Consider the following 25,858-nt stretch of genomic DNA (forward strand, 5'->3'; position numbering starts at 1 on the left):
TTAGTTCATACGCAGTTGACTCTCTACCGACGAGTTTAACGTGTAGAAGTGGTTGCATGCATTGATTTATATAGTTGTTGATGTAGTGGTGTAGTGTACATGGCCTGTGTAGGTTTATTTGTCTGAATGTCTAATTAATGTAGTTTATTGTTGTTGTTCGTAGTAAATGAGCTATATTTTGTATTTTGTAGATGGATCGTTTAGTTCGTATGTTTCATGGTGGGATTGTGAAAGAGAATTGGGAGTTTGAGAATGTGAATGAGGTAGTGGAATTGTTCGATGCTCGTCCAAGTTTTAACGATTTAGTTGACCGTGCAATGAGAAATTATGGATGTGGAGTGGATGAGATGACATTGAGAAACCGTTTTGATTGTGGAAAAGCTAGACCGCATTATGTTCTTATGAACTTAGCATCCGAGCCTAATTGGAAGCAATATAAGGAGGTAGTTGAGCATGCAAATGTTGTATGTTTGGAGGTGGCAGTTGATATTTGTCCTAGGCCTAGCGCAAATGTTGCCTCGAGAGATGAAGTCTGATTAGTGGTTGAGAATGGTACCCAAGAGTCAACAATTTCACAACATGGTTTAGGTGATAGCCAATCTAATTTTGGCTTAGCCATTGCGAAGATGATTTTTCCAATGATACTTTTGAGCGGGAAGAAGCAAACATAGATGATGATAACATATCTCTAGGTTCCGAAGATAATGACTTTCAGAAGGAGAATGGGGTAGAAGATGTTTAGACCAACGCACATGAAGATGTAGTAGTTAGAGATGGGCCTGGATGTGAGGAGGAGGAGTCACAATCTGAGGAGGATGGGCTGCAGGTCAACACTACAACCGTGCATGATGTAGAAGACATTGGTCACGTGAACGAATATTTTGATTATACCCCTAATGAGTTGCAGTTATTGAAGGAATGTCATGTCGAACTCCCAACCGTTCCCAATGCTAAGGACATAAGCATGGTCCACAAAGCCATATGTGAATCTACTATGGTGAATTCGAAAGGGATACCCTATAGTGAGAATCCAGTGATTAAGAAGGGAATGAAGTTCAACAGTCTTGAGGAGCTCAAGTTTTTCTTGGCTGACTACGTAGTGAGGTTACATAGGCCTTTCAGTATAGTTCACTCTGAGAAGAACCTAAGGTATGATGTCATGTGCAAGCAAGGATGCATGTGGTGTGTATGGTCGCACCTAATTAGAAGCATGGAACATGGAGGATTTCAAAAGTTGTGCAACCTCATACTTATTGTTTTTCTCAGCCAAAGCGAGTGCACGCCCAATGCACAGCTACACACCTTGGGTGGCGCATCCTAAGCATTATCCGCGTCGGCAGCGAGACATTGGTGCCATCGGTGCTGCAGTCTCGGACCTTCGATTTTTGCCATCGAACCGTACTGAGTAGTGATGTTGAATGGCGCAACAGTTCATTCTTGACGCGTCAGCCCGCATGGTGCGGCAAGGACGAGCTTGCCGCGCCACCACCTCCAACATCCTAATTTTGCCTACGAATCGTACTGAGTAGTGTAGTTACATGGCGCGATAGTTCATTCTTGACGTGCCAGACAGCTTGGTGCGGCCGATCTTGTCATGCCAGCTCGCATGGTGCGGCAAGGACGAGTTGCCGTGCCATCATTTCCAACATCCTAAATTTGCCTACGAATCGTACTGAGTAGTGTAGTTACATGGCGTGATAGTTCATTCTTGATGCGCCAGCATGCCTAGCGCGGCAAAGATAATGCTCAAATAACACATACGAAAGAGATCTCGTCTTTGAAAAGTTCAATCTCAGAGAAATCTCGCATAAACATGTAAGTTGATTAGACCCATGCAATCATGGATAAAAAGAAGTATATAAACATAAATATGTTAGGGGTATGGGTTGCCTCATTCGTACACATTAAATGTTACGGCTATGGAGGCTATGGAATCAATGAAACAAGGGGTCACTGAAAAAGTGTAAGGAATCACTGAAATGAGGAAGCTCTGAAAATCCTATGGAGTCATGTTTGCATCCCTGAAATAGCCTTTTCAGTTTGATTCGACTACACCATCAATGTTGTCACGTCCTCATTCTTTATAAACAAGAAACTCACTTGCACCACCGGCACCACTAGCAAAACCCTCCCTTCTCCTACACTAGAACAAACTAGGGCAGCACCGGGGGGAGAGGCCGTGGGAAGAAGGACCATGGTGCCACTTCTGCCATTCCTACCATCATTTGGTCAGGTTCATTTGGCCCTACTGAGTATGATGCACCAGTTGATCACTTCCCTCTCGAAGGGAGGAGTTGTTTCGTTCCACTGCAGGTACTGAGGCCATATGATGAGCGGAAGGATGTATGGCCCGTTTGCCTCCATGGGGAGCCTTGTGTCTTGCAGATGTACGATGACTATGGGAATGGTGGTCGTCGATTTTTCAGGTGCCCTTATGGATTGGTGAGTACTCATGCCCACTTAATCATGCATTAATGTACTTTGGTTATGACTAACAGCATCATCAGAATTATCTTGACGAGGGAAATTGCAGCTACACCAAGTGGGTTGATCCTCCGATCCATGAGCACACGAAAGAGTACATCGAGTATCTACAGTGCAAGATCTTTGACTTGAAGCAGAGGAACGAGACCCTTGAGGCGGACGCTGAAGCTAATGTATGGGTCATTAGCATCAAGGATGGCCCACTATGCCCAAATCCATGGTGCAAGTGCGGTTACCACATGAAGAACAATATGCCTCCCTCCCCTTCGTCGTCTGGTGATGGTGGCTACTCACAAGGTGGATCGTCCCAATACTCCAAAAGTCAATACTACTAGATGATACATCTATGGTATTGCAACTGGCTATTTTCCTTTACCTAAGGCATGTTAGATTTAGTAAGGCTCAACATGTGGGTTTCAGCATAGTATATGAACAGTTCCGGATCCTATACCAAAGCAAGGTCAGTGCATTTAATTTTCCGCACTGAAAAGGGTGAGCATAAGCTGAAAGGAATACTATGGAACTCTTGTATAAGAGTTCTACCTCTCTTCAATCGGTTGAGATCTTGCCTATCCATCAATCATCAGAAATCTCTACTGGAAGTTGAATTGGGGATGGTGACTGGGGTTACTTGTGGGTGTGGCCTGCGGGCAAGAGGGAGGAACGAGGCGGCTTGCTGACCGGCGGTGGAGGCGGGAGAGGCGGTGGGGAGCGGAGGCAAAGAGGGCTCTGCCGTTGATAGGCTTTGGGGGCGGCGGTGGCCGCTGTTACCGAGTGGAAGGCGGTGGTGGTGTCCGGCGTTGGGCTTCATCACGCCAGGAAGATGGAGCGGGAGGAACGGGAAGAAGACAGAAAGGGAAGGGATAGAGAAAGGGTGATCTGGACGGTTGGATGTACATCCAGCGGTTATAAACAGTGACGGATGGAAAAGTAAATTTCAAAGGGTTGTTAAGGAGATAGATCCTATATTTAAGGATTGCGTTCAACTTGCTCCGTTTGATTATTTCATAATGTGGTTCATATATGAAATGATCCAAAATAATAGACCTTAATTGGGTGGTGAAGTATACCAACTTATCAATGATGAAACCATCCTACTTAATATATTACTAGCATATATGCTCGTGCGTTGCAACAGGGGAAAAATATCCTCACACTCACCATAAGAGCAAACCGTATGGTACAAACAAATTGGTTAAACACGACCAAACACAGAGTCATCCCAATCAGTCGAGATTCCATCGAACACGTAAAAAGAATGCACCGTATACAACTCTCTCTCACATGCACCGTTGTAGTAATAGAATACTACATCAGTTAAAAATTTTCCTCCTCTCACTCCCATTTACCCCGTTATTAACTCCAACCACATCCACATTGTTTGGATGTTGGATTTTCTTTTTTATCACCGTTTCCTGCGTCTCCCTCTGGCGGATGGCTGCTGCAAGTTGGCCGCTGGCTCGGCCGGTCCGCAAGTCGTCATCTCATCACGGCGACGCACCAAACGGGCACCCACGCTGCGTACTGTGCGCTGCCTGGACTTGTCATCCCGCCGATTGCGCACCTCGGGTCTCCGGTCTTTGATGTCGTGTGACCGGCTTGGGCCTCCCCCGCCCCGCATGCTGCTGCTGACTTTGACTGTCACCGAGCGCGCGCGATAGATAGGGGCGCAGTAAAAAAACCACGTTAACGTGCGACTGCTTGCGCAATCGAGCAGCGCCTGACCCTAGTGCGGCTAGGTGTCTATACAACGCTCCCGCAACAGCATTGCATGCAGTAGACTGAAGACGTTGCTTTCTAAGTGATATCAGTGTTAACATCGGCAAGGAAAATAGTGGTACTTTCTTTAAATGAGCATTATTCTCTCATCAAGCATTGGTTTTCAAATCCGTTTGCACCGTTGTGTTTTTTGCAACGAGATCTACAAAATAAGATCCATATTCAATATATTTTGAAATCAGATTGTACTACTAGCACCTTATATTGATGCATAGTCTTAACTTATGTAACAACTGTGCGGCAACTTATATTGTATTTGGAGATAAAGGATTCTCTTGTTTGTCTATAGTAGAAAATTATATAGGAACAAGTAGCTACTTGTTTTATACAATGTAATAACTTGTATATCTACTGTACCTTTAAAACTCCAAATAATTTGTATGTATCACTATCAACTTACGTTTATGATAATTTATCAACTTACGTAGAAACAATGCCATAACTTATATCGGGATAATATACCAATTTATGTAGAGCTAATGTAGTAGCTTATTTGGATACTATTTTTCAAATAGGTAACAACATCATGGAAAAATATTTTTGTAATAATTTATATATATAGTTTATTAGTGCGTGGCACATAAGTTGCTACAAACTTAATACATAAGCATATTCAACATAAGTTACAAGCGTATAACTTTTTTTTGAAACATATGCACATGGATCTAGTTTTGTAAATCTCATTGTGAAAAACACGGTGCTGCAAATAGAGTTGAAAGTGACAATCTAGAAGAAAGTTATCACATTTTGAAACAGAAAATAAATAAAGAAGCATGTGGACCACAACTACTCAGTTTCCTCATATATGGAGGCTGTAGCAGGTTGTGCGTGTCCACCTACAACCAGCAACCAACTGGCCCATATAAAATTAAAATGCTTTACGTCAGCCCACCACCTTAGCAGCAGATTGCGGTCAGCCTACCACCTTAGCAGCAGATCACGGGCTGCAAGCAGAAGCACGTTCGCGGTCCAGCGCTGACGTGATTTAGCCTTTTTCCAAACAAAAATGAGCAGATATGTACATTGGCAGCGATTGGAAGTGCTGGCTGCGCAGCCAGCGTTCCGATCACTGTAGCAGTTGCAGCAAGACTGCTCTATTTTCTTTTTAGTTAGAGCAACTCCAATAGAGTTGCTATCTAACTCTCCGAACCAAAATTTGGCAAGTCACTAAAAAATCATGGTTCGACAGTGTTGCTATCTGGCTCTCCATCCTTTCCAACTTGCCAAACTTGGCAAGCCAATTTACCTTGCCAAAGTGTGGGTTCCACGTGCAGTAATTGCTAGAATGGAGAGTGCAAAATGGAGGGGCTATTGGAGTTGATGGAGAGTGGGTATTTTTAGAGAAGAAACTAGCAGTTGGGATTTGGAGAGTGGAAAATGGATAGTCTGTTGGAATGAGCAACTCAATATAGAGAGAAATCTTTTTGCCAACTTGGATAAAGAGTCGAACAGCGAGTCAAAAACGAATAATTTGTTGGAGATGCTCTTATGTTGCTTGGGCTGCACAGCCGAGCGGCTTGCTTCCTAGTTGCTGTAGCAACAGCTGCAGCTCGCCGGAGCAGCACAGCCGAGCGGCTTGCTTCCTGGTTGCTGTACCTGAAAAAAGGAGTGTTGCGTAACATTATTTGGGTGTATTCAGCCGGGGGGGAGGGCAACAACGTGCATGATGTTACAGAATTACAAAGGTGTGAGGTATTCAGCTGCTGAATTTGATTATTTCTTCACAATTGGATGGTTTTTGCCTGTTTGTTTGAGATTATAATCCACCTGGATTATGGGTTATGAGTATTATGATACAAGATTATTTTAGGACCACCTAAGTAGCTTATTTTAGATTATTTGTGGTTTCGGATTACTACCTTTGAAGTAGTTTACGGTATAATCCACGAGGAAAACAAACGGACCCTCGGACCCGTTTTATCGCGTGGCTTCACAACCTGCATCACATTGCACATGTCACCGTCTCCCTTGCGCTGGGAAGGGATCGGAACTGCAAGTGGTCAGTAGCCAGTATGTGGGAGTCCACCCGCAACCTACCCCCTTGAGATTGAGATGAGACAGCATGCAGTTGGTTTCAACGGCCAACCACAGCCGTGGTCGCGAGACGGAACGCAAGTCAGATCACCTGACCGATCATACCTGTGCGGTGATTATCCGATCCCCCGCATCCTAGCTGCTGCTGCCGCTGACTTTGACCATCTCCGGGCGGGCGCTTTTAACGCGTTTCCGCTGCCAATGCAAAAAATGCGCATTATATTGCTGCTCAGCTCAGGTCAGGTACTCAGCTGCCAAACCAAAAGTCAGAGGAGGCGGCAGCCATGCCGTGCCTGCACGATTCGCTCCGTTTCGACCACGCGCCTCTCTCATCGTCTCATCTTTCCATTCGCGGTGGTTGGGGGAGCGAGGGAGCCTCGCAACATAACTACAGGGGCAGTTTACGGTCGCTGCCCTGCCATGTGCTTCATTCCATTCGGACCCTCATGTTTCATAATTTGTTTTGAAACCTGTATCAGCCTAGTAATTTCTTTTATTTGGAGCTAAAAACGGTCAAGCAAGAAGAATATTATGAATGATACTCATTCCAAGTCCCCCTCATCAGCAAAAGATGCACTCCGATGAGACATAGTAGCATAACTGATGACTGAAGAAGACCATGCATATGGCTGCCAAGAAATACAGAGAGGTAGCAGCAGCCAAATAGTAGTAATCCTGTCATCCTGTGCGTGCAAAGTGGACTCCACTTTTGGAGGGAGGATTCCTGAAAGTGAAAGCCAAAGCCGTGTGGCGACAACACAAGAATCCCACCTCAAAGTCTGAAACCCTTTTCGGGTCCAACCAATTCAGTCCGCTACTTTTCAGCGAGCTCAAGTCCAACGCAGGTAGCAACAATGTCATTCTCTTTTCTTCCTTCCCCCCCCCCCGCGCGCGCTGGACGGAGGTCGCCAAAGACTTGTCACCTCTGACCTCTGCATCGATCTGCTTGCCGTTGGGTTGGATTGTTGCCAACCACTCCCACTGTATTGTAATCGGTAAAGGATTTTGTTCTCACCAACCCTTTTTTCCCAGCCGATGACCAAGACTTTGGAAAAAGCTTTAGCATTATTGACTGTTTCGCCGCAGCGGTATGGTCTGGTCACAATGAGACTCTGATTATTTTTTTCTGGTGCCTGGTGCCTGGTAAAAGCAAGCATTGTCATTTTTTTCTGTGGATGAACACGCATCAGTGGAGTAGGAATGCCTCTAGCCGAAATGTAGTTAGTTAGCAAAACACTGGAATTAGTCAGTCAAGTCTTACAAATAATCATCTCAAGACTCGAGAGAAATGTAGTATAGCTACTGTCATTTTCTTTTTGTTTAAAAAATATATAGAAGTACAACTCATGTTTCATCTAAATTAAGTTTGTCACCAACTCACCATGGAAATCGTAGATAACATACAAGTTGACTTCTAGTTGTTGCTACTCCCTCCACCGGATAAGATAAGACAAGTACATTATATTTCTAGGAAACTTCAGTTTTACATATCTTATCCAACACTAGCTAATTCTGAAGATGGAAGCCAAAAGAAAATGCAGCCCATATTGTTGAATGGGGGAGAATAGTATATGCCAAGATGTATCGAGATTTAAAACCTTTTTTTGATGCCAATGCTTTGTAGGGATTTGCTTTGGAACTAGGCTGTAGATCTATTCTGGTATAGAATTTCAGTGAGATGGCCATGCAACCAACCACAAATAATAAAGCTTTCTTTCCACGGATTCTCCAATTGTCTCCCCAAATGTTGGGGTTATTTGCTTTTATTAATTATTTAATTCCCAAGAGCAGGAAAGAAAAGTGCGAAGCCGGACCCGCCGACCGTTTCGCTCCCCGGCAGCAGCCACGAAGGCTCCACACGCCACGCCCCTCCCTCCCCAGCACGCGTCAGCCGGAACCAGAAGCCGAGCGCCCCGCACTCCCACTGCAAGCGGGCCCCATCTCTCCGTCCCCACCGGTCAGCGCCCGTCGGCGTCAAACCTGGAGTGATAAATAGCCGCGGCGGGGGGAGGTGGTGCTCCTCATCGGCCTCGGCGTCGTCGCCTCTCACCCACCCACCCGTCCGCCACCCACCTCTTTGCCCCCTCGCCGAATCGGAGACCACGTACACTACCCGCCCGTCCTTCCCCGGGCAAGACGAAGCCGAGAGCAGAGGAAGCACGGAGGATTTTTCTGCGTCGGCGAGGAAGCGAAGCGGACCGGATCGCGGCGCCATGTCGCTCGACGAGCTCGCCGACAAGGTACGCGCGCGCCCCTGATCTGCCTGCACTAGTTGGGGATGCTCCTTGTGTTTTTTGTTGGCGGCTGGACGCCCCAATTCTGCCCAATTTGCTTCGAGCTGCGCAGCTAGTTTGAATTTTCGAGCTCGACGAAATGTTTGGTCTAGCTGGTTCTGATGAATGCGTGGCTTCTGTGTGCCAGGAGCAGTCATCGCCCGAGGAAATTCAGCTGGATTCCAAGTTCAGGAGCTTCAACCCAGGGCCGATTCCGATCCCAGCTGCTCCGACCATCAGATCATTGGCCGACTCGGTACGTGCGGACAAGCAGATAGCCAAAATGTGTGACCATTTCGATGCCGTCTCGTAGCTTCGCGTGATTGCATAATATGTGAGGGTAGCTTAGTAACTGACTGGAGTGTCCTTGAGTTTAACGTCTTCTGTTTTTAGGACCCAGTGAACAGTATTGTCGAACAAGTTTTATCAGTAACTGACTTATCGTGCAAGTTCAGAGATTTTCGGTACCGAAAATACCAATGGAGAAGACCTTTCCCCTTTCTGTGGGGAACATTTGATTTTAATGTTTTTAGTATGATTTTTTAAAAAAAAAAGCATTTAGTACAAACATTCGCATAGCATTGAAAACTTGAGTTTATGACTTGATTTCAGATTGAAAGTCGCACCGATTAATCTATGAATTGTTAAATAATGCGATCAGCATTTTTATTGGGTTAAAGTTTAATCTGGGGCATCCCTTTAAATAAAACTTGAAGCAAGTGGGGATTAGTTGCGTAGCTCAAAAGTTATGGTGGGTCTAAATCTGAGTTGATATCCTCTCAGGGGTTGATCTGTGAGGCTAAACTAAGCTAAACATGCCATTGCAATCTTACACAAGTCTTGATGCATTTGTTTCTGGAGGCAGTTGATTTATTCATAATGAAAAGGAGAAATGTAGTTTTTTACAGCTATCAGACGCCCCATTGTCTTACAGTCTCACTGACAGACCTGCTTGTATTTCAGGTTTCTGATGAGAGAGTGGATGTCATGGCCTCACATCAAAGTGAAAATGGATCCGGATCCATCTCTACGGCTAGTTCTACTGTTAGTTCAATAGAATCAGAGAAAGCAGCCTATGAATACCTTGCTCAAACTCCTATCAAGTCGACTGATGCACACCTTGTTGAGTTTTCAGAGGCTATGAGAAGTAAGGATAAACATACTTTCTTCTTTGACTGAAGCCTAAATGTAAATCAGATGTAGAGCATTCCACTTGCTGTCAAAATAATAATTCGTATAACTATGTGAATTTGAAGCTGTTGCAAAGGCCTTACGGCGAGTAGCTGAAGGCAAGGCTGCTGCTCAAGCAGAGGCGGCAGAGTGGAAACGCAAGTATGAATTAGAGATGGCGCACAAGCAACAGAGTAAAATCAAAGGTGAGATTTATGCATTTGATTTTGATTACTATTGCTACAAGCTGCTATCCGTGTTTCCTAATTGATGTTTTAGGCATATACAAACTAATAATTAGAAAAATAGCTCAAGATGAGTAGCTTTTTGTGCTCTGCCCCCGGGATGTTCAACATGCTTCTCAGAGGAGTAGCTTTCTGTGACTGGAATGGGTGGGGGTTATCATAGCGTCATCAGATGGATCCCGAAATTGCCTTCCATATAATGCGTTGTGGGATGCTATATTACTGTGCTTTGCGTACCTATATTGTTTGTTCCTTTTGAGCAATTGGAATGCTATCTTGTGCAGGCTGTGGCAGTTGTATCAGTAATGACTTAGACAAACTGGCCAGTCAACTAACCCTGGAGACATCAGCATCTGATCAATTAGGATGCTGTGGAAAGCATGGTATATGTTCACATGAGGTTCTCCAGGACGAAGTTCCTGGACCTATCCCAAGATCTAATCACAAGATGGTAGGGAGAAAGGCATCATTTAAACTTTCATGGGGATGTAATGGAGATAAAAATGGCCAGCATAAGCATGATTTTGTGTCCTTTGAAAAAGGTGATATAACAACAGCAGAACGGAGTAATAAGCAGGTCGGTCCTTTTGTTCTGTTCAGTTCATTTTGGAATGACAGAGAACTTGGTCAAAAAATCCTTGATCAACCAATTATCACTCTTTTGCTCCTCCCTTTCAATGATGACGAATACTTTTCTTTCAGATCTTACTGAAATGGGAATCAACACCACAAACAGTGCTTTTCATAACCAAACCTAATTCCAACTCTGTGCATGTTCTTTGTGCAGAAATGGTCAGGTGTGTTCCCTGCCCTGCTTTGCACCACGACTGCTTACCCATTTACTTATGAATTTTAACATGTTTCTGAATTATAAGGTTATGCTATCACCCTGTACTATATGGGAAGCAATCAATTGTCTTAAATAATTAATTTAACATTTTTAGGAACCAGTACCCTTAATATATTGTTGCGACTGATGCAGTCATGACTTACATGGGTTATATGCCATTGCACAGGTAACTTCTGTATTGTACTTAAGTCGCTGAAAGGTTTCAATTATCTTTTTTCACAGATGGCTTAAGGAACATAAAAATATAAATGTCTTTGTTGAGCCACGCGTTAGCAAGGAGCTTCTAACTGAGGATTCCAACTATAACTTCATCCAAACATGGGATAATGGTAAGATGTTTAACTTATGTGATGTACTTCTTCCATGTGCTCCAGATTTGGAAGTTAAAGGCATAGATCACTAAGAAGACATTTTGTTTTTTGTGATAGGAATCAAATAAATTGATAGTGTATGCATGGTACATGTACTACAGCTTTCTTACAATTGCAACCCTTAGATTGGTACCTTACTATGATTACTTAGTACATTTAGCACAAAACATAGTTTTCCGCTGTAGTATTTTATTTATCAACATTCTTCGTCCTGTACTTTCTTATGGTCATGTTTGAGATCCATTTATAATGTTCCTACAGTTAGTTTATTGACATTGAAATTCCTGTCTTCTGCACAACTAATTAGAAAGTTCTTGTAGATGAGGAGATGAAGCTGCTGCACACAAAGGTTGATCTCATTGTAACTCTTGGCGGTGATGGAACTGTACTGTGGGTATGCATCCATTTTATTTTGTGATACATCCTCGCAAAATGTTATACGGAATCCAAAACTTCTTTTTTAATCCATTTTGATGTAGTAACACCTTCAGTTATGTGGTTGTTAGGCCATATTGGCAATGAAATACTAAGTAACTAGATTCATACAACATTTTCTGTAGTATGTTATTTCTTTCTTAGTTTTCTAGATATAGAAATTATGCAAAATAATCTGCTATATTTTTTGTGCATCGATCATTCAGAACTAAATGGAAGGCCTCTAGATATCTCCACTTCGAGTTTCCGTGACAATTACTGTACTTTTTGGAGCCATAATTTATGGTAGCCTTATCTTTTATTGAATGATGGCAGTTCTTATTATTATAGAATTTTTTAGTCAGGCGCTGAATTTTCAATATCAAAGTGAAGAGTACTAATACAATTCACTATGAGAACCACCTTAGTAGCTTACCTGTTCCATGTTTTAGATGTTTTAATGTTAATTTTTTGCATGCTGCCTGCCTCAACTACTGGAGTCTTCTGTCCAAACAATACTTATTCTGATAATAAGAACTCATTGCTTCTCATATTCTGAACTGGATCTGTACTTTCACTTAGTTTTAGTTTACTTAATTGCTCTGCTAGACTGCTACTTAAACTAGGAATTGACTTGGTCCCTCTTAACAGGCTGCATCATTGTTCAAAGGACCAGTTCCTCCAGTTGTTGCATTCTCCCTTGGATCACTCGGCTTCATGACACCTTTCCGTATCCTTTATCATCAGTGCTGACACACTCTGTTCAGTAATAGCTAGAATGGCTGGATTTTGCTTGATCTTAGAAAACTATTTATGTTGAAAAATAAATCGAACATGCAACTTTCTTTTCTCATATTGACATTGACAGTCCCATTTTTATCTATTGCATTGTCCTTGACATATTCTTTCAGCAAGCGAGCAATACCGCGATTGCTTGGACAATGTTCTGAATGGACCATTTAGCATCACATTGAGAAACCGTCTACAGTGTCATGTAATCCGAGATGCAGCAAAGGATGAACTCGTGACCGAGGATCCAATATTAGTGTTAAACGAAGTTACAATCGACCGAGGAATATCATCTTACCTTACCTACTTGGAATGCTACTGTGACAGTTCTTTTGTTACTTGCGTACAAGGAGATGGACTAATCATATCAACTACATCTGGAAGCACAGCATATTCACTAGCAGCTGGAGGATCCATGGTTCATCCGCAGGTATGCCCTAATTCACATCTGTAGTCTGTAGTGTTTCCTGATAAATTATAGTCTTAACTCTTAATAATTGGATCGTTACACAAGTCTCCTTCCAGCAGCGTCCATCCTGGCATTTCGCCGTGGAGTCTAATGTGTAGCTGGTCTATGCAGGTCCCAGGGATCCTTTTCACTCCAATCTGTCCGCATTCCTTGTCATTCAGACCTTTGATACTGCCTGAATACGTGACTCTGCGCGTTCAAGTGCCTTACAATAGCAGGGGCCATGCCTGGGCATCTTTTGACGGCAAAGATCGAAGGCAGTTATCACCCGGCGACGCTCTGATATGCAGCATTTCTCCTTGGCCTGTGCCAACAGCCTGCGTGATGGATTCAACGACCGATTTCCTGCGCAGCATCCACGAGGGTCTCCACTGGAACCTGAGGAAATCCCAGTCGTCCGACGGCCCGCGTGATTGATGCAACGATTTTTCAGTTATATCAGTCCAGTGCCAGAATTCTAAGTTGGCTAAGGCACTGATGGGTTTGTTCTCCCAGAACAGAAGCATTTCCTCCATCCAAGTGCTGCTAACGGCGAGAGGATAATTGTACCTACGCGAGTGTGTTCTCCTTTACCATTACATACATACTATAGAAGGTTGCATACATGTAGAGGGTATAGTGCAGAATCCAAATGTACCACGAGTGTGTAGAGGCACTTGAACTTGATAACAGCACATGTGGCGGATGATGCCAATACCATACACTGATCTGGATAAAGTATGGGGGATGGCAACAAAACGTAGAGTAAGCGCCACCAATGTATGTGTATATACATGTGATGTGCCCCCATGATGGAAATGAAATAATTTGTGTGAGCCACATATGAAATGTCAGCATCTGTTACGGCCTGCAGTCGTGTGATCAGGCGGCAGTTGTGATGCGGAAGGCTCATCCTTTTTTCAGCTTCCATGCTGAGAACAGAACTGTTGAATGGGGGTCATGGACACTGCATGCTTCTCCTGCTCTTCCTGTGACGGCCAGATGGGTGCCTGCTGACTTGGGGAGGGAGATGGGAGATCCATCACGCATTTTGAACCCGTGATCCGGATTAACAAAAGCCGAGTAGCTTTCGTTTTAATTCTGTGGGTTGTTTGTTTCGTCCACGGCGCGTAAACTAAAAAGAAACGACCGGCGCGATGATTCTTTAATCATTCCACACAGAGGCAGCTGCCGCCTGCTACTTTTACTGCCTAGCGAGTGCGCGCACCGTCGCCTCAATCGCCGTGCGGTGTCGTCGTGTTCCGGCGAGCCGGATTCCTCCGGCGACCCCACCGCCCAGCGGCTGGAGAGAGTGGAGAGAGGGGAGCAGAGCCATGGCTGGGGCGCTGGGCTGGCCAACCCGAGAACCGGAGAACGTGAAGTCTTTTGTTGCTTTCTATCTGTCCAAACCTACCCCCTCCAACGAGTCACGGGCCGCAATGCAGAAATGCAACCCTTCCCTTCCCTTCCCTCCACGCCAATCCAATCCAATCCAACGACGCCCTCCATCGCCGCGCGCCTCCACCATGCACACTCCCAAAACGCAGCTCAGCTCCGCCCCCCCTGTACCACCTCCTCCGCGCCAGCGCCACTAGATCTACCACTGCCGCTGCCACCGCCACCATATCTATCCCGTCCCGGAAACATTCTGCACGCGGCAGCTACCAGCTGCAGAAATGGCTACCACCTCTCCTGCCCTGCTCCTGCTCCAGCAGCTGTTCCCGTTAATGCTGCTGCTGCTGCTTTTCATTGGGGCAGCGCCAGCGGCCAGGGCGGCCGACATGCCGATGCCTGTCAACGAGGAGGTGCTTGGGCTGGTGGTCTTCAAGTCGGCGCTCTCCGACCCGACCGGCGCGCTGGCCACGTGGACGGAGTCCGACGCCACGCCCTGCGGCTGGCGGCGCGTCGAGTGCGACCCGGCCACCTCCCGTGTGCTCCGCCTCTCCCTCGACGGCCTCGCGCTCTCCGGCCCCATGCCCCGTGGCCTCGACCGCCTCCCCGCGCTCCAGGAGCTCACCCTCGCCCGCAACAACCTCTCCGGCCCGCTCCCGCCGGGCCTCTCCCTCCTCACGTCGCTCCGCTCCCTCGACCTCTCCTACAACGCCTTCTCCGGCCCGCTCCCCGACGACGTCGCGCTGCTCGCCTCCCTCCGCTACCTCGACCTCACCGGCAACGCCTTCTCCGGCCCGCTCCCGCCCGCCTTCCCCCCGACCATCCGCTTCCTCATGCTCTCCTGCAACCAGTTCTCCGGCCCGATACCGGAGGGCCTCTCCAAGAGCCCGCTCCTGCTCCACCTCAACGTGTCCGGCAACCAGCTCTCCGGATCGCCGGACTTCGCCGGCGCGCTCTGGCCGCTCGAGCGCCTGCGAACGCTCGACCTCTCCCGCAACCAGTTCTCCGGCCCCGTCACCGACGGCATTGCCAGGCTCCACAACCTCAAGACCGTCAGCCTAGCCGGCAACAGGTTCTTCGGCGCCGTCCCGCAGGACCTCGGCCTGTGCCCGCACCTCAGCACCCTTGATCTGAGCTCCAACGCCTTCGACGGCCACCTCCCGGGCTCCATCGCCCAGCTCAGCTCGCTCGTCTACCTCTCCGCGTCCGGCAACCGCCTCTCCGGCGACGTCCCCGCTTGGCTCGGCAAGCTGGCCGCGGTGCAGCACCTGGATTTGTCCGACAACGCGCTCACCGGAAGCTTGCCGGACTCGCTTGGCGACCTCAAGGCGCTCAAGTACCTGAGCCTGTCCAGGAACCAGCTCTCCGGCTCCGTCCCAGCCTCGCTGTCGGGGTGCGCCAAGCTCGCCGAGCTGCGCCTGAGGGGCAACAGCCTCAGCGGCGGCATCCCCGACGCGCTGTTCGACGTCGGGCTCGAGACGCTCGACATGTCGTCCAACGCGCTGACGGGCGTCCTGCCGTCAGGCTCGACGAGGATGGCGGAGACCCTGCAGTGGCTGGACCTCTCCGGCAACCAGCTGACGGGCGGCATCCCCACGGAGATGCTGCTCTTCTTCAAGCTCCGGTACCTCAACCTGTCTAGCAACGACCTCCGCACGCAGCTTCCGCCGGAGCTCGGCCTGCTCCGCAACCTCACGGTGCTCGACCTGCGTAGCACCGGCTTGTACGGGGCGGTGCCCGCTGATCTCTGTGAGTCCGGGAGCCTCGCCGTGCTCCAGCTCGACGGCAACTCCCTCGCTGGCCCCATCCCCGACAGCATCGGGAACTGTTCTTCACTGTATCTACTGTAAGTCGTGTCGTGTGCTGTGTTTGCTCTTTGAGTCGAGCTGCATACTTGCATGTGTGTCACACACGTCTTGTTGACCGGTTGGTTTGGGTGTTGCAGGAGCTTGGGGCACAACGGGTTGACGGGGCCGATCCCGGCGGGCATCTCGGAGCTGAAGAAGCTGGAGATCCTGCGGCTGGAGTACAATAACCTGAGCGGCGAGATCCCACAGCAGCTGGGCGCGCTGGAGAGCCTCCTGGCCGTGAACATCTCGCACAACCGTCTGGTGGGGCGGCTGCCGGCGTCGGGCGTGTTCCAGAGCCTGGACGCGAGCGCGCTGGAGGGCAACCTCGGCATCTGCAGCCCGCTGGTGACGCAGCCGTGCCGGATGAACGTGCCCAAGCCGCTGGTGCTGGACCCCAACGAGTACACGCACGGCGGCGGCGGCGGCGATAACAACCTCGAGACGAACGGCGCCGGCGCGGGTATGCCGAGGAAGAGGCGGTTCCTGAGCGTGTCCGCCATGGTGGCCATCTGCGCGGCGCTGGTGATCGTCCTCGGCGTCATCGTGATCACCTTGCTCAACATGTCGGCTCGGCGGAGGGCCGAGGCGGCGGCCCCCGAGCAGAAGGAGCTGGAAAGCATCGTCACGGGCAGCTCGACGACAAAGTCGTCGTCCGGCAACGGCGGCAAGCAGCTCGCCGCCGGCAAGATGGTGACGTTCGGGCCAGGAACCAGCCTCCGGTCCGAGGACCTGGTCGCCGGCGCGGACGCGCTGCTGAGCAAGGCGACGGAGATCGGGCGCGGCGCGTTCGGCACGGTGTACCGCGCGTCGGTCGGCGAGGGGCGGGTGGTGGCGATCAAGAAGCTGGCGGCGGCGAGCGCCGTGGCGTCCCGCGACGACTTCGACCGCGAGGTGCGCGTCCTGGGGAAGGCGAAGCACCCCAACCTGCTGCCGCTCAAGGGCTACTACTGGACGCCTCAGCTGCAGCTGCTGATCACGGACTACGCGCCGCACGGCAGCCTGGAGGCGCGGCTCCACGGCGGTGCCGCCGACGGCCGGCCGCCGATGACGTGGGAGGAGCGGTTCCGCGTGGTGTCCGGCACGGCCCGAGGCCTGGCGCACCTGCACCAGGCGTTCCGGCCGCCGCTGATCCACTACGACGTGAAGCCGAGCAACATCTTCCTGGACGAGCGGTGCAACCCGGCGGTGGGCGACTTCGGGCTCGCGCGGCTGCTTCCTCGGCCGGAGCAGCAGCGGCGGTACGCGCTGGGCAGCGGGTACGTGGCGCCGGAGCTGGCGTGCCAGAGCCTGCGGGTGAACGAGAAGTGCGACATCTACGGGCTGGGCGTGGTGATCCTGGAGGTGGTGACGGGGCGGCGGGCGGTGGAGTACGGGGACGACGACGTGGTGGTGCTGCAGGACCAGGTGCGCGTGCTGCTGGAGCACGGGAACGCGCTGGAGTGCGTGGACCCCGGGATGGGCGGCGCGTTCCCGGAGGAGGAGGTGCTGCCGGTGCTGAAGCTGGGCATGGTGTGCACGTCGCAGATCCCGTCCAACCGCCCGTCCATGGCCGAGGTGGTCCAGATCCTGCAGGTCATCAAGGCACCCGTGGGAGGCAGAATGGAAGCCGCCGCCAGATTCTGATCCATTCATTCTCAGTTTCCTTCCTTCTGACACCGTCGTCGTCTCGTCTCTCTCGTCTCGTCCCGTCCGTCCATTGGCAACGGCATCTGGCCATCTGGGTCTGGGTCGGTCGGCGGCACGGCTCACGGCTGACCGCAAGTACCATGTGCATTCATGCTAGGCACCTCTGGCTCTACTGATCGAACTGTACTGTACCCGCGTACCGTGCCAATTCTTCCAGCCTTGGTTTCGCTTTTGGATGTCAAATCGTCACGCATTCTTCTCCTCCTCCTTTTCCACTGTACTGTACCTCATCGCATGCATACGCACTTCACCCAGCTTTTTAAATCTTACAACTGCAAGTCCGCAAGTGAAGTGAAGCGATGATCCATTGGACACAGTACTTTGTTGACACGCGTCTCCATCCAGGCACGCTGTTGGCGACCGGTGGGTGAGTTGTAGCAGCGTTGGCGCCTTGCTCCGCGACCACCACTCTGCCGGTGCCATGGATTGTTCCTTGCTGGCTTGCTCCATTTCCGTCTCGGGACGGAGGTGATAAAGTTGAGCTCCAGGAGGCATGTGAGCGCACAGCCAAAGTGTGCGTGAGCTCTCGGGTCCACAACGACCACACCACGGCAAGTCGGCAAGGCATCTGAGTATCATACTCACATACCAACAGATCAATGCGTGCATGGACATGAATTATGCAGGCTTGGCGCCATTAGTATTGCTTGGACGGTTGGACCATATTCTCTTCATCAGATTGACATCTGTTCATGCTCAGTCCCAAAGAGTTCTTTTTTTTTTCATTTTTTTATGCAAGTGCACTGTACGCGACAAACTCTCTGAATACTATAATACGTTTGCAAGTGCTTCCGTATTGTATGATGATTTGTGCTGTGTCTTTTGGAAGAGTTCATTACTCTATTGGCTGCCTGAAATGAACCTTTTTTCTAGTAAGCAGTTGTCAATTGTGCGTGGGCCAAGCTTGGAACCGGTGGAGCGTTGCTACGCCTGCGAATTGGAGAGAAGCAGCAGGTATGGAGGGAGATGCAGACGAACATCAGGTTCGTCTAAAACCAACGGAGTCACATCATTCGTCGACGTAAACACAGTTCTGTGATAGTCACTCTTTACTTTGTCACTCAGCAGAATGTAACAGTTTCAGCTAAAGCATGCGTTTTGTACGTCAAGAAGCTACCAGTGCTTCCAAACTAGCTATGGGGACCTTATAGTTTAGCTACAGTTCGTGCTCACAGCTGTGCTAGCAGACTGTTTTTGTTTGTCTTCGTCTTGCTTTTCTTTTCTTCTTGTCCGGAGAGTTTGTTAACTTACCCTTTATACTTTTACTGGGCTCATTCATTTATTCGTCTCATGTAACTCCTCAAAGGCAGCAGTGGACTGGACCTGCATGCCACCTCGAGTGGGCGCACTGCAAATTCAGATCACCAATACTATTTTGCCTATTTGGTGACACTTTTGTTTTTGACCTGTCAGCTATTTTACCCTTTTTGACATGGGACTGTTGTTGGAGTTGGCGGTATCTTATGATTGGACCCCGTGCTGCCTGTGCGTGCGATTAGCTGCAAATGCTGTTCATGCTCAGTTTCGCCTCACTATATGATCTGTCCAGCTAGCGCACGAATGCATGTAACTCTTTTATGACTTGATCTCAATCCAGTACCCAGAGCGCGCGCCTGATCTGCATCTGCACTGCTTCATGTCCATGCATGGCGTGCATTTCTTTTTCTATAGTTCTACTCAAGTTAGAAAACGATCCTGTCCCATACTGCCGTTTGCTCTATTTAGGATTATCCCAATCATATATAGTCTCTTGGAGATGGAGATGATTTCAGGCTTTCAGTATACATAGTGCTCTACTGCTCTTAGTAATTTGCTTCTAGAGCTTTTGCGAACAAGTAAGTGCTGAAATCGTTTGCTTTTACTGTCTGTCCTAGTCTCCTAGAATCTGCTCTCTGGAGCAATCTTTCAGAATTTGAAACTAAGAATGGCTGAAGGCCGGGGGTAAACTGGTAAATACGAGGGGCACTGCACTGCACAGGTGAGTGAGTCCAACGAGAGAAATTGTTGGTTTGCATGGCAACAAGGCAGAGGCCGACAGCAGAATTAGGCAGGCATTAGTTCTTGTCTTCTCGGTACCAGCAGGCCAGCCTAATTTCATACTCAACTACAGTAGCTAGCGTAATAGCATCTTGGAATTGCACACGGGGTTCACAGAATGATTTCTGACTGAAATGCAGACAACGGGGTAACGCCATACCAAAGTGCTGCGAGCTGTGGCGAACGGGAAAGCTTTGTCCGTTTATGCGGCCGGCCCGTCTAGCTTGTTCTTGTTGCAGTCTCTCCTTGTGCTCCATGCTGCGCTGGCTGTAAGTAGTGGTAGTAGGGCGATAAACAATTTTTAACCTTGGTTTGAATTCTGAACGTGGGCGGACGAGATGGTTGACTGCTGTGCTGCAGGTACTTGCTGTTTGAGCAGCAAGGAGGAATTTGATTGGGTTAGGAAGAAGATGCCTGTCGTTGGTATGCATGGGCTTTCGGCCCAGTGCATGCCAGCAGCCTGGCAGGCTGTCAGGCAAGGCCTGCCCCAAGTATGGGCTAAGCTGGAAGAGCCCAACTGGGTGGGGGTCTAGCTACCCAGGAAACACGGCCCATCAGACGAGCAACAGTGCAGACGCCCTGCCGCGCCGACGGAGTCTGCTATGCCCGCCGCTCAGCGTCAGCGATGACCGGCCGCACCGGATCAGAATCCGCGGGCCCCCGGGAGGCCTGAGATCCCTACGAACAGCGTGCCCCACCGGCCACCGGCTCGTGGGATCTGATTCGACGCCGGTCCGGCCCCGCCGACGCCGAGCCTCTCGTTTCTCTCCTTCCAACTTTCCATTGAATTGACCGACCAAGCCCTCGAATCAGACGGGATTCCCCGTTGGGTTGGTTGGTGACAGCTGACAGCCGCCACGACGCACCAATCCACCAAACCTCGTTGGTGCATTTGACATATTGTAATTTAACTTATTACCTTTTGACTAATTTATATCGGTGAAGGGGGACGAATCACCGGGACTGGGACCCGACCCGACCCGACCCGACCCGACGTCGTCCTAATAATTCTCTCCCTCCGTCCAACGAACGCTTTTCGGTTCATTTAGATTAGAAAATTTTAGGTAAGATAGTAGCAATATTAAAAGTTTAAAATACCTCTAATAACTTTTTTAATTGGATAGATTACCGAGTAGAATTAATTATGCATGCATGCTTACTGTAATTGTCATATGCATGCTTACAGTAATTGTCGTATCTATTAGCCTTCTTTATTTGCGAGTCTGATTCGAGCATCGATGATCGATGGTGGAAGTAAATGATTAATTCGTTACTATGAGAATTTTTTGTTGGAGCTTGTCCATTATGCAAATCAGCATATGTGTTGCTTGTTAAAAAAATTAATTCGGCCATTGTGTGTCATGTGACAGGTCATTAGCATGTTGTATCCTGTGCCGTCAGCTTGTAACAGCTTGTGTTGTATATCTAAATTTCCGACTCGAGTAAGCATTATTTTATCATACTTAGATAATATCATTGATCATAAACCTTTTTGTCCTTTCATTTGTATTGCAAAATATTTTCGTAGCGTGTTAACGAGCATTATACTAGTTTCACTAGTTTACCAAACCTCGTTGTTCAACTCCGAGCTAAAATTTGACAAGTTAGGAAAAAATTGTGGTCCAACATAGTTATTATCTGGCTCTCCATTACATCCGATTGCCAAATTTTCCTTCGCACCTGCCACAGTTGGCAAGCCTTCAGAAAGTCAATTTGCCTTGTTAAAATATGAGTCACACGCGCAAGAATTGCTAGAATGGAGAGTGTAAAATGGAGAGACTATTATGGTACAAAATGGAGAGACTGTTGGAGTCAACGGAGAGTATATATTTTTAAAGAGGAATTTAGCTGCTAGGATTTGAAGAGCAGAAAATGCATGTTCTCACGAAACGAGAAAGAAGAGGAATCTTTTTTGCCAAGTGGTCTCTGCATTGCCCCCGCCGCCTGCCTCGTTGCATCCGCCTCCGCCGCCAACCCCAAACCCACCACCTCATCATCATCGTACATAACCCACCGCCACCGGGCCGTGCTGCTCTCGCGCCGCCATCGCTCCCCGCCCCCGCGCCGAGCCACCTCGCTCGCCTCGCCAGCGCCATGGCCTCCCCCATCCCGCCCTCCTCTTCGCTCACCACCCCCACCTCCCAGCCCGCCCCGCTCCAGCTCCGCATCCACCTCCCTACCCAGCCGCGCCGCCTCTCCAAGCTCCCCTTCTCGCGCGCCCTCCCGCTCCCGCTCCTCCTCCGCATTCCGAGCCCCATCATCCCGTCGCTCCCCCACGCGCTCTCCTCCTCCTTCTCCGGCGGCGGCGACGACGGCCATGACAACAACAACGGCGGCGGCGGCGGCGGGGATAAGGAAGGGGATGGCGGCCACGGCGACGGCGGCGCGCCCGACGACAACCGCGGGGAGGCGCTGTTCGTGCTGGCGCAGCTGGGGAGGAAGCTCGAGAGCCTGCCGTCCGATCTCGCAGCCGCCGTCGACGCCGGCCGCGTCACGGGGGACATCGTGCGCCGCTTCAACGACCTCGAGGCCTCCGCGCTCTTCCGCTGGCTGCTCCAGTTCAGGGGATTCAGGGAGCGCCTCCTCGCCGACGACCTCTTCTTCGCAAAGCTCGCCATGGAGTTGGGCGTCGGGGTCATCGCCAAGGTTGCCTCTCCACCCTTTTTATTTTTTTTAAGAAATAACATGTCGTGGTCTTATGCTGGATTGCTGGTATACAATTACATTGTGTCGACCTGTACAATGCAACCTCCAATATTGACGCCTTCTGAATTCGTCGTTTCTTCAGACTGCGGCAGAGTACGAGAAGAGGAGAGAGAATTTCGTCAAAGAGATTGATATTGTCATAGCTGATGTGGTAACGACACCTAATTGTTCTGAACTCATATCCTCCAACTTTTTTTTGTTGCATTTGTTTTGTGAATTCTCAACAAATATCATAAGCTTGTCTAAGTTGAACAAATTATTCATTGTGATCTTTGCAGCAGTACACTAAGTTTGGAACTGAAAACAGGCAATCTCTAATCTTATATTCTGGTGCTCCATCCAAAGCTTTTCACTTTACATCCTACTAAAATCCTTGCTGTCAAACTTTCTCAAGTTTGACCACAGATATGCTTGAAACTATCAAGATTGGCTAGCTAAAAAGTGTCTCACCAGGCTTAGACTTCAGAAATTCTTTAGCGACACAAAAGTATAAGAAATATAGTCGTAAAATAGAACCAAGGGAGATATCCTTTTTAAATATTTTCTGAACAGTAGTGTGTTTCTGCAGTCGGTTAAGCAGTGGCATGCCTTTTCAAATGGCCACTGGCTATGGTTGGAAGATGTATAAACTAATGGGGAAATTCGGAAATAGGATCTGTTTCATATAATGAGGATGAGGCTTGCTATATTGTCGAATAATCATGTCTGGAAGCACAGCATCACGATATCCCAAATATGTTAGAACCTTGGCTTTTGGATGGAACCATCCTGTACTTTGTCGTTCTTTTCATTATTATTGAAATAAGAAAACATATTTGTCACCGTTTGCAACCTCAGGTTAATGGAAGCCCTTAAGATCTTTTTTATTATTATTAAATGGAACAGATTTTCAGTGGTTTCCTGATTACTAAGGCAATCATCATTGATGGTAGTTGCATACTTTGTGTTATCAAATCTAATTCAGTTGTTGCTTCTGATACCACCCAGATCATGGCGATAGTCGCGGATTTCATGCTTGTCTATCTTCCTGCTCCAACTGTATCTTTGCAGCCGCCACTTGCAAGGAATGCTGGAGCTATTGCCAACTTTTTCCATAACTGCCCAGATAATGCTTTCCAAGTAAACTAACCGTTTCCCTTTTCCTAGAGTTGAATAGACTGCCTATTTTGTTCCCTTGTATTCGAAAATATGTTATGCTACTGTTTTGCAGATTGCTTTGGCTGGAAGGTCATTCTCACTTCTGCAGAGGCTAGGAGCTATTCTGGTAAATTAGATCCATTGCCATCGATAATTAGCTATTACGATAATCAGTCACCTCGATTTAGTTGCAAGCTATGTTGATCAACTAACAGCAGTGGCTTCTTTGCAGAGGAATGGTGCAAAGCTTTTCGCAGTGGGAACTAGTGCTTCTCTGGTAAGTTTGTTTATTCCATATCAATACTGTGACAACCTTCATTAGTAGTATCTTTTGATGCTAGAAAACTGCCATTATTTTCTTTTCTGAGGGATATACAGTTGGATGTGATCCTATTATGAAGTGACATTTTTCTAGAAAAAAAGGGGAGTTATATGCTAGCAATATGTCATTTTTACATGCAAAAATTATTTGTGGAACAATTGGTTTCATCATGTTCCCTGAGATAGTTTTGTAAGCTTGCAAAGTCTATGGGACTATGAACTTGTCATATTTCCCAGATTGGCACTGGTGTCACCAATGCACTGATCAAGGCAAGGAAGGCTGTTGACAAGGACCTCGAGGGCGAAGTCGAGGATATTCCAGTTGTATCGACTAGTGTCGCCTATGGTGTATACATGGCAATTTCTAGTAATCTCAGGTAAACAGCATCCCAAAGTAGTTTAACATACAGATCATACTTAAGTTCTTTAAATGTCAGATTAATTTTGTCCTCTGGTTTTGGTCTGAGAGCCAGAGGGAGTAAGCCCTTCAGTTATTGTGTCTTTCCCTTGAAACAGACAACCACTGTAAACATTTGGCGAATAGCTGCAGATGATGCTCATATTTACAATTGATTTGCTATTCACAGTTCCATTCCTTTTTAACGACAAAAATATGCATGCTTCATCAGGTATCAGATTCTGGCTGGTGTGATCGAACAGAGGATGCTGGAGCCGCTGCTGCATAACCAGAAGCTACTACTGAGCGCAATGTGCTTCGCCGTTCGGACAGGCAACACATTCCTGGGCTCTTTGCTGTGAGTAGCATTCACCTTGCTGGAAATTGAAATCTTGTATCCTGTTACTGAAGTATCACTTAACTGTTGAACTCTGTGAACAGCTGGGTTGACTATGCCAGATTGGTGGGCGTCCAAAAGGTTCAAGAGGCCTAAAGCTGTAGCATCTTGTTTGCATGTTCTTCTGTTGCATGTTCTTCTGTTGCATGTTCTTCTGTTTGCATGTTCTTCTGTTGCATGAAATATTCTAAATGCTGTTCCCTTCATTGGAAGCCTATAGGATAAATTTCAATTTTGTTTGGAAAGCCGGAAGTAGAGAGATCTGTCGAATTCTTGTGAGCAACGTCGTTGTACCTTGATTTTTAATTCCAAGCCTGCAACTTGCAAGGGCTGTCAATTTGGGAAATATATAATACTGAGCATTCCATGATACTGCCAATGAGTTTTGGCCTTAGGAACCTTCACTTGTCCTGTTCCATCCGTATGTACTATTTTAGCCCTCTTTTATTTCCTTTTCAAAGAGCACTGTCTTTGGTTGTTTTGTCAGTTGAGTACTGTCATATTTGACTACTGTTGTGGATTCCTTTTTTATTTTGCGAAATACTGTTGCAAATTCTGTCAGAGTATATTCAGGCGCTGGCCCGACAGGTACTGTCCGGTAACATGGATGGAACGTGAATTGTTAATTCATTCGCTGGTTTGCATGCTAACGTGTTTGACAACTTGACGTACCTGTCACCTCGGATAACCAGGAGTATTAAATATAATTAATTGCATAAAAGAAGGTTAATTCGTGAGATACGAATCTATTAAGTCTAATCAATCTATGATTAGCCTATGTAATGCTACTTAGTATGTGCTAATTATTATGGACTAATTAGGTTTAATAGATTTGTCTTGCGAATTAGCTTTATGCAATTAATTTTATAATTAATTTACATTTAGTTTTTCTAATTGGTATGGAAACATTCAACGTGACCAATGTAATCTGAACTCAGATTAGTGCATGCACCCAAACATCCGAGCACGCGCGATTCATGGCAACCACAAACGGGCCTCACACCTTGCCAAAAGCCCATGAGCCTGTGGTTTAAAATGGGTGACCCGACCCAACCCAACCCAGCAGAGTCCAATAACC

The 25,858-nt window shown here is 47.9% G+C and overlaps 3 protein-coding genes across 4 annotated transcripts; all 3 read left to right on the forward strand.

Moving 5' to 3' along the window:
• Positions 1-8,279: 8,279 nt before the first annotated feature.
• Positions 8,280-13,706, forward strand: LOC101759225 (probable NAD kinase 1). Of its 2 annotated transcripts, none has more exons than XM_004971256.3 (11): positions 8,280-8,537; positions 8,719-8,826; positions 9,534-9,717; positions 9,827-9,946; positions 10,270-10,562; positions 10,688-10,782; positions 11,058-11,164; positions 11,527-11,600; positions 12,272-12,350; positions 12,532-12,839; positions 12,990-13,706. In XM_004971256.3, exons 1-11 carry the CDS (start codon positions 8,511-8,513, stop codon positions 13,293-13,295), a joined length of 1,701 nt encoding a protein of 566 aa, XP_004971313.1. In that variant the 5' UTR covers positions 8,280-8,510; the 3' UTR covers positions 13,296-13,706. The 2 variants fall into 2 exon arrangements, with proteins under 2 accessions (XP_004971313.1, XP_012702005.1); XM_012846551.2 differs by having other exon boundaries at positions 8,312-8,537; positions 8,725-8,826.
• Positions 13,707-14,386: 680 nt separating this feature from the next.
• LOC101759633 (probably inactive leucine-rich repeat receptor-like protein kinase At3g28040) lies at positions 14,387-18,076 on the forward strand. The gene is made up of 2 exons (XM_004971257.3): positions 14,387-16,095; positions 16,195-18,076. The coding sequence occupies exons 1-2, from the start codon at positions 14,534-14,536 to the stop codon at positions 17,720-17,722; spliced, it is 3,090 nt and encodes a 1,029-aa protein (XP_004971314.1). The 5' UTR covers positions 14,387-14,533; the 3' UTR covers positions 17,723-18,076.
• Positions 18,077-21,759: 3,683 nt separating this feature from the next.
• Positions 21,760-25,184, forward strand: LOC101760037 (protein RETICULATA-RELATED 4, chloroplastic). The gene is made up of 8 exons (XM_004971258.3): positions 21,760-22,468; positions 22,611-22,679; positions 23,516-23,647; positions 23,739-23,792; positions 23,898-23,942; positions 24,224-24,363; positions 24,616-24,741; positions 24,825-25,184. The coding sequence occupies exons 1-8, from the start codon at positions 21,917-21,919 to the stop codon at positions 24,874-24,876; spliced, it is 1,170 nt and encodes a 389-aa protein (XP_004971315.1). The 5' UTR covers positions 21,760-21,916; the 3' UTR covers positions 24,877-25,184.
• The last annotated feature ends 674 nt before the right edge of the window (positions 25,185-25,858 follow it).

The sequence above is a fragment of the Setaria italica genome, chromosome V, assembly GCF_000263155.2.
Source record: "Setaria italica strain Yugu1 chromosome V, Setaria_italica_v2.0, whole genome shotgun sequence".
In the NCBI taxonomy this organism is placed as follows: domain Eukaryota; kingdom Viridiplantae; phylum Streptophyta; class Magnoliopsida; order Poales; family Poaceae; genus Setaria; species Setaria italica.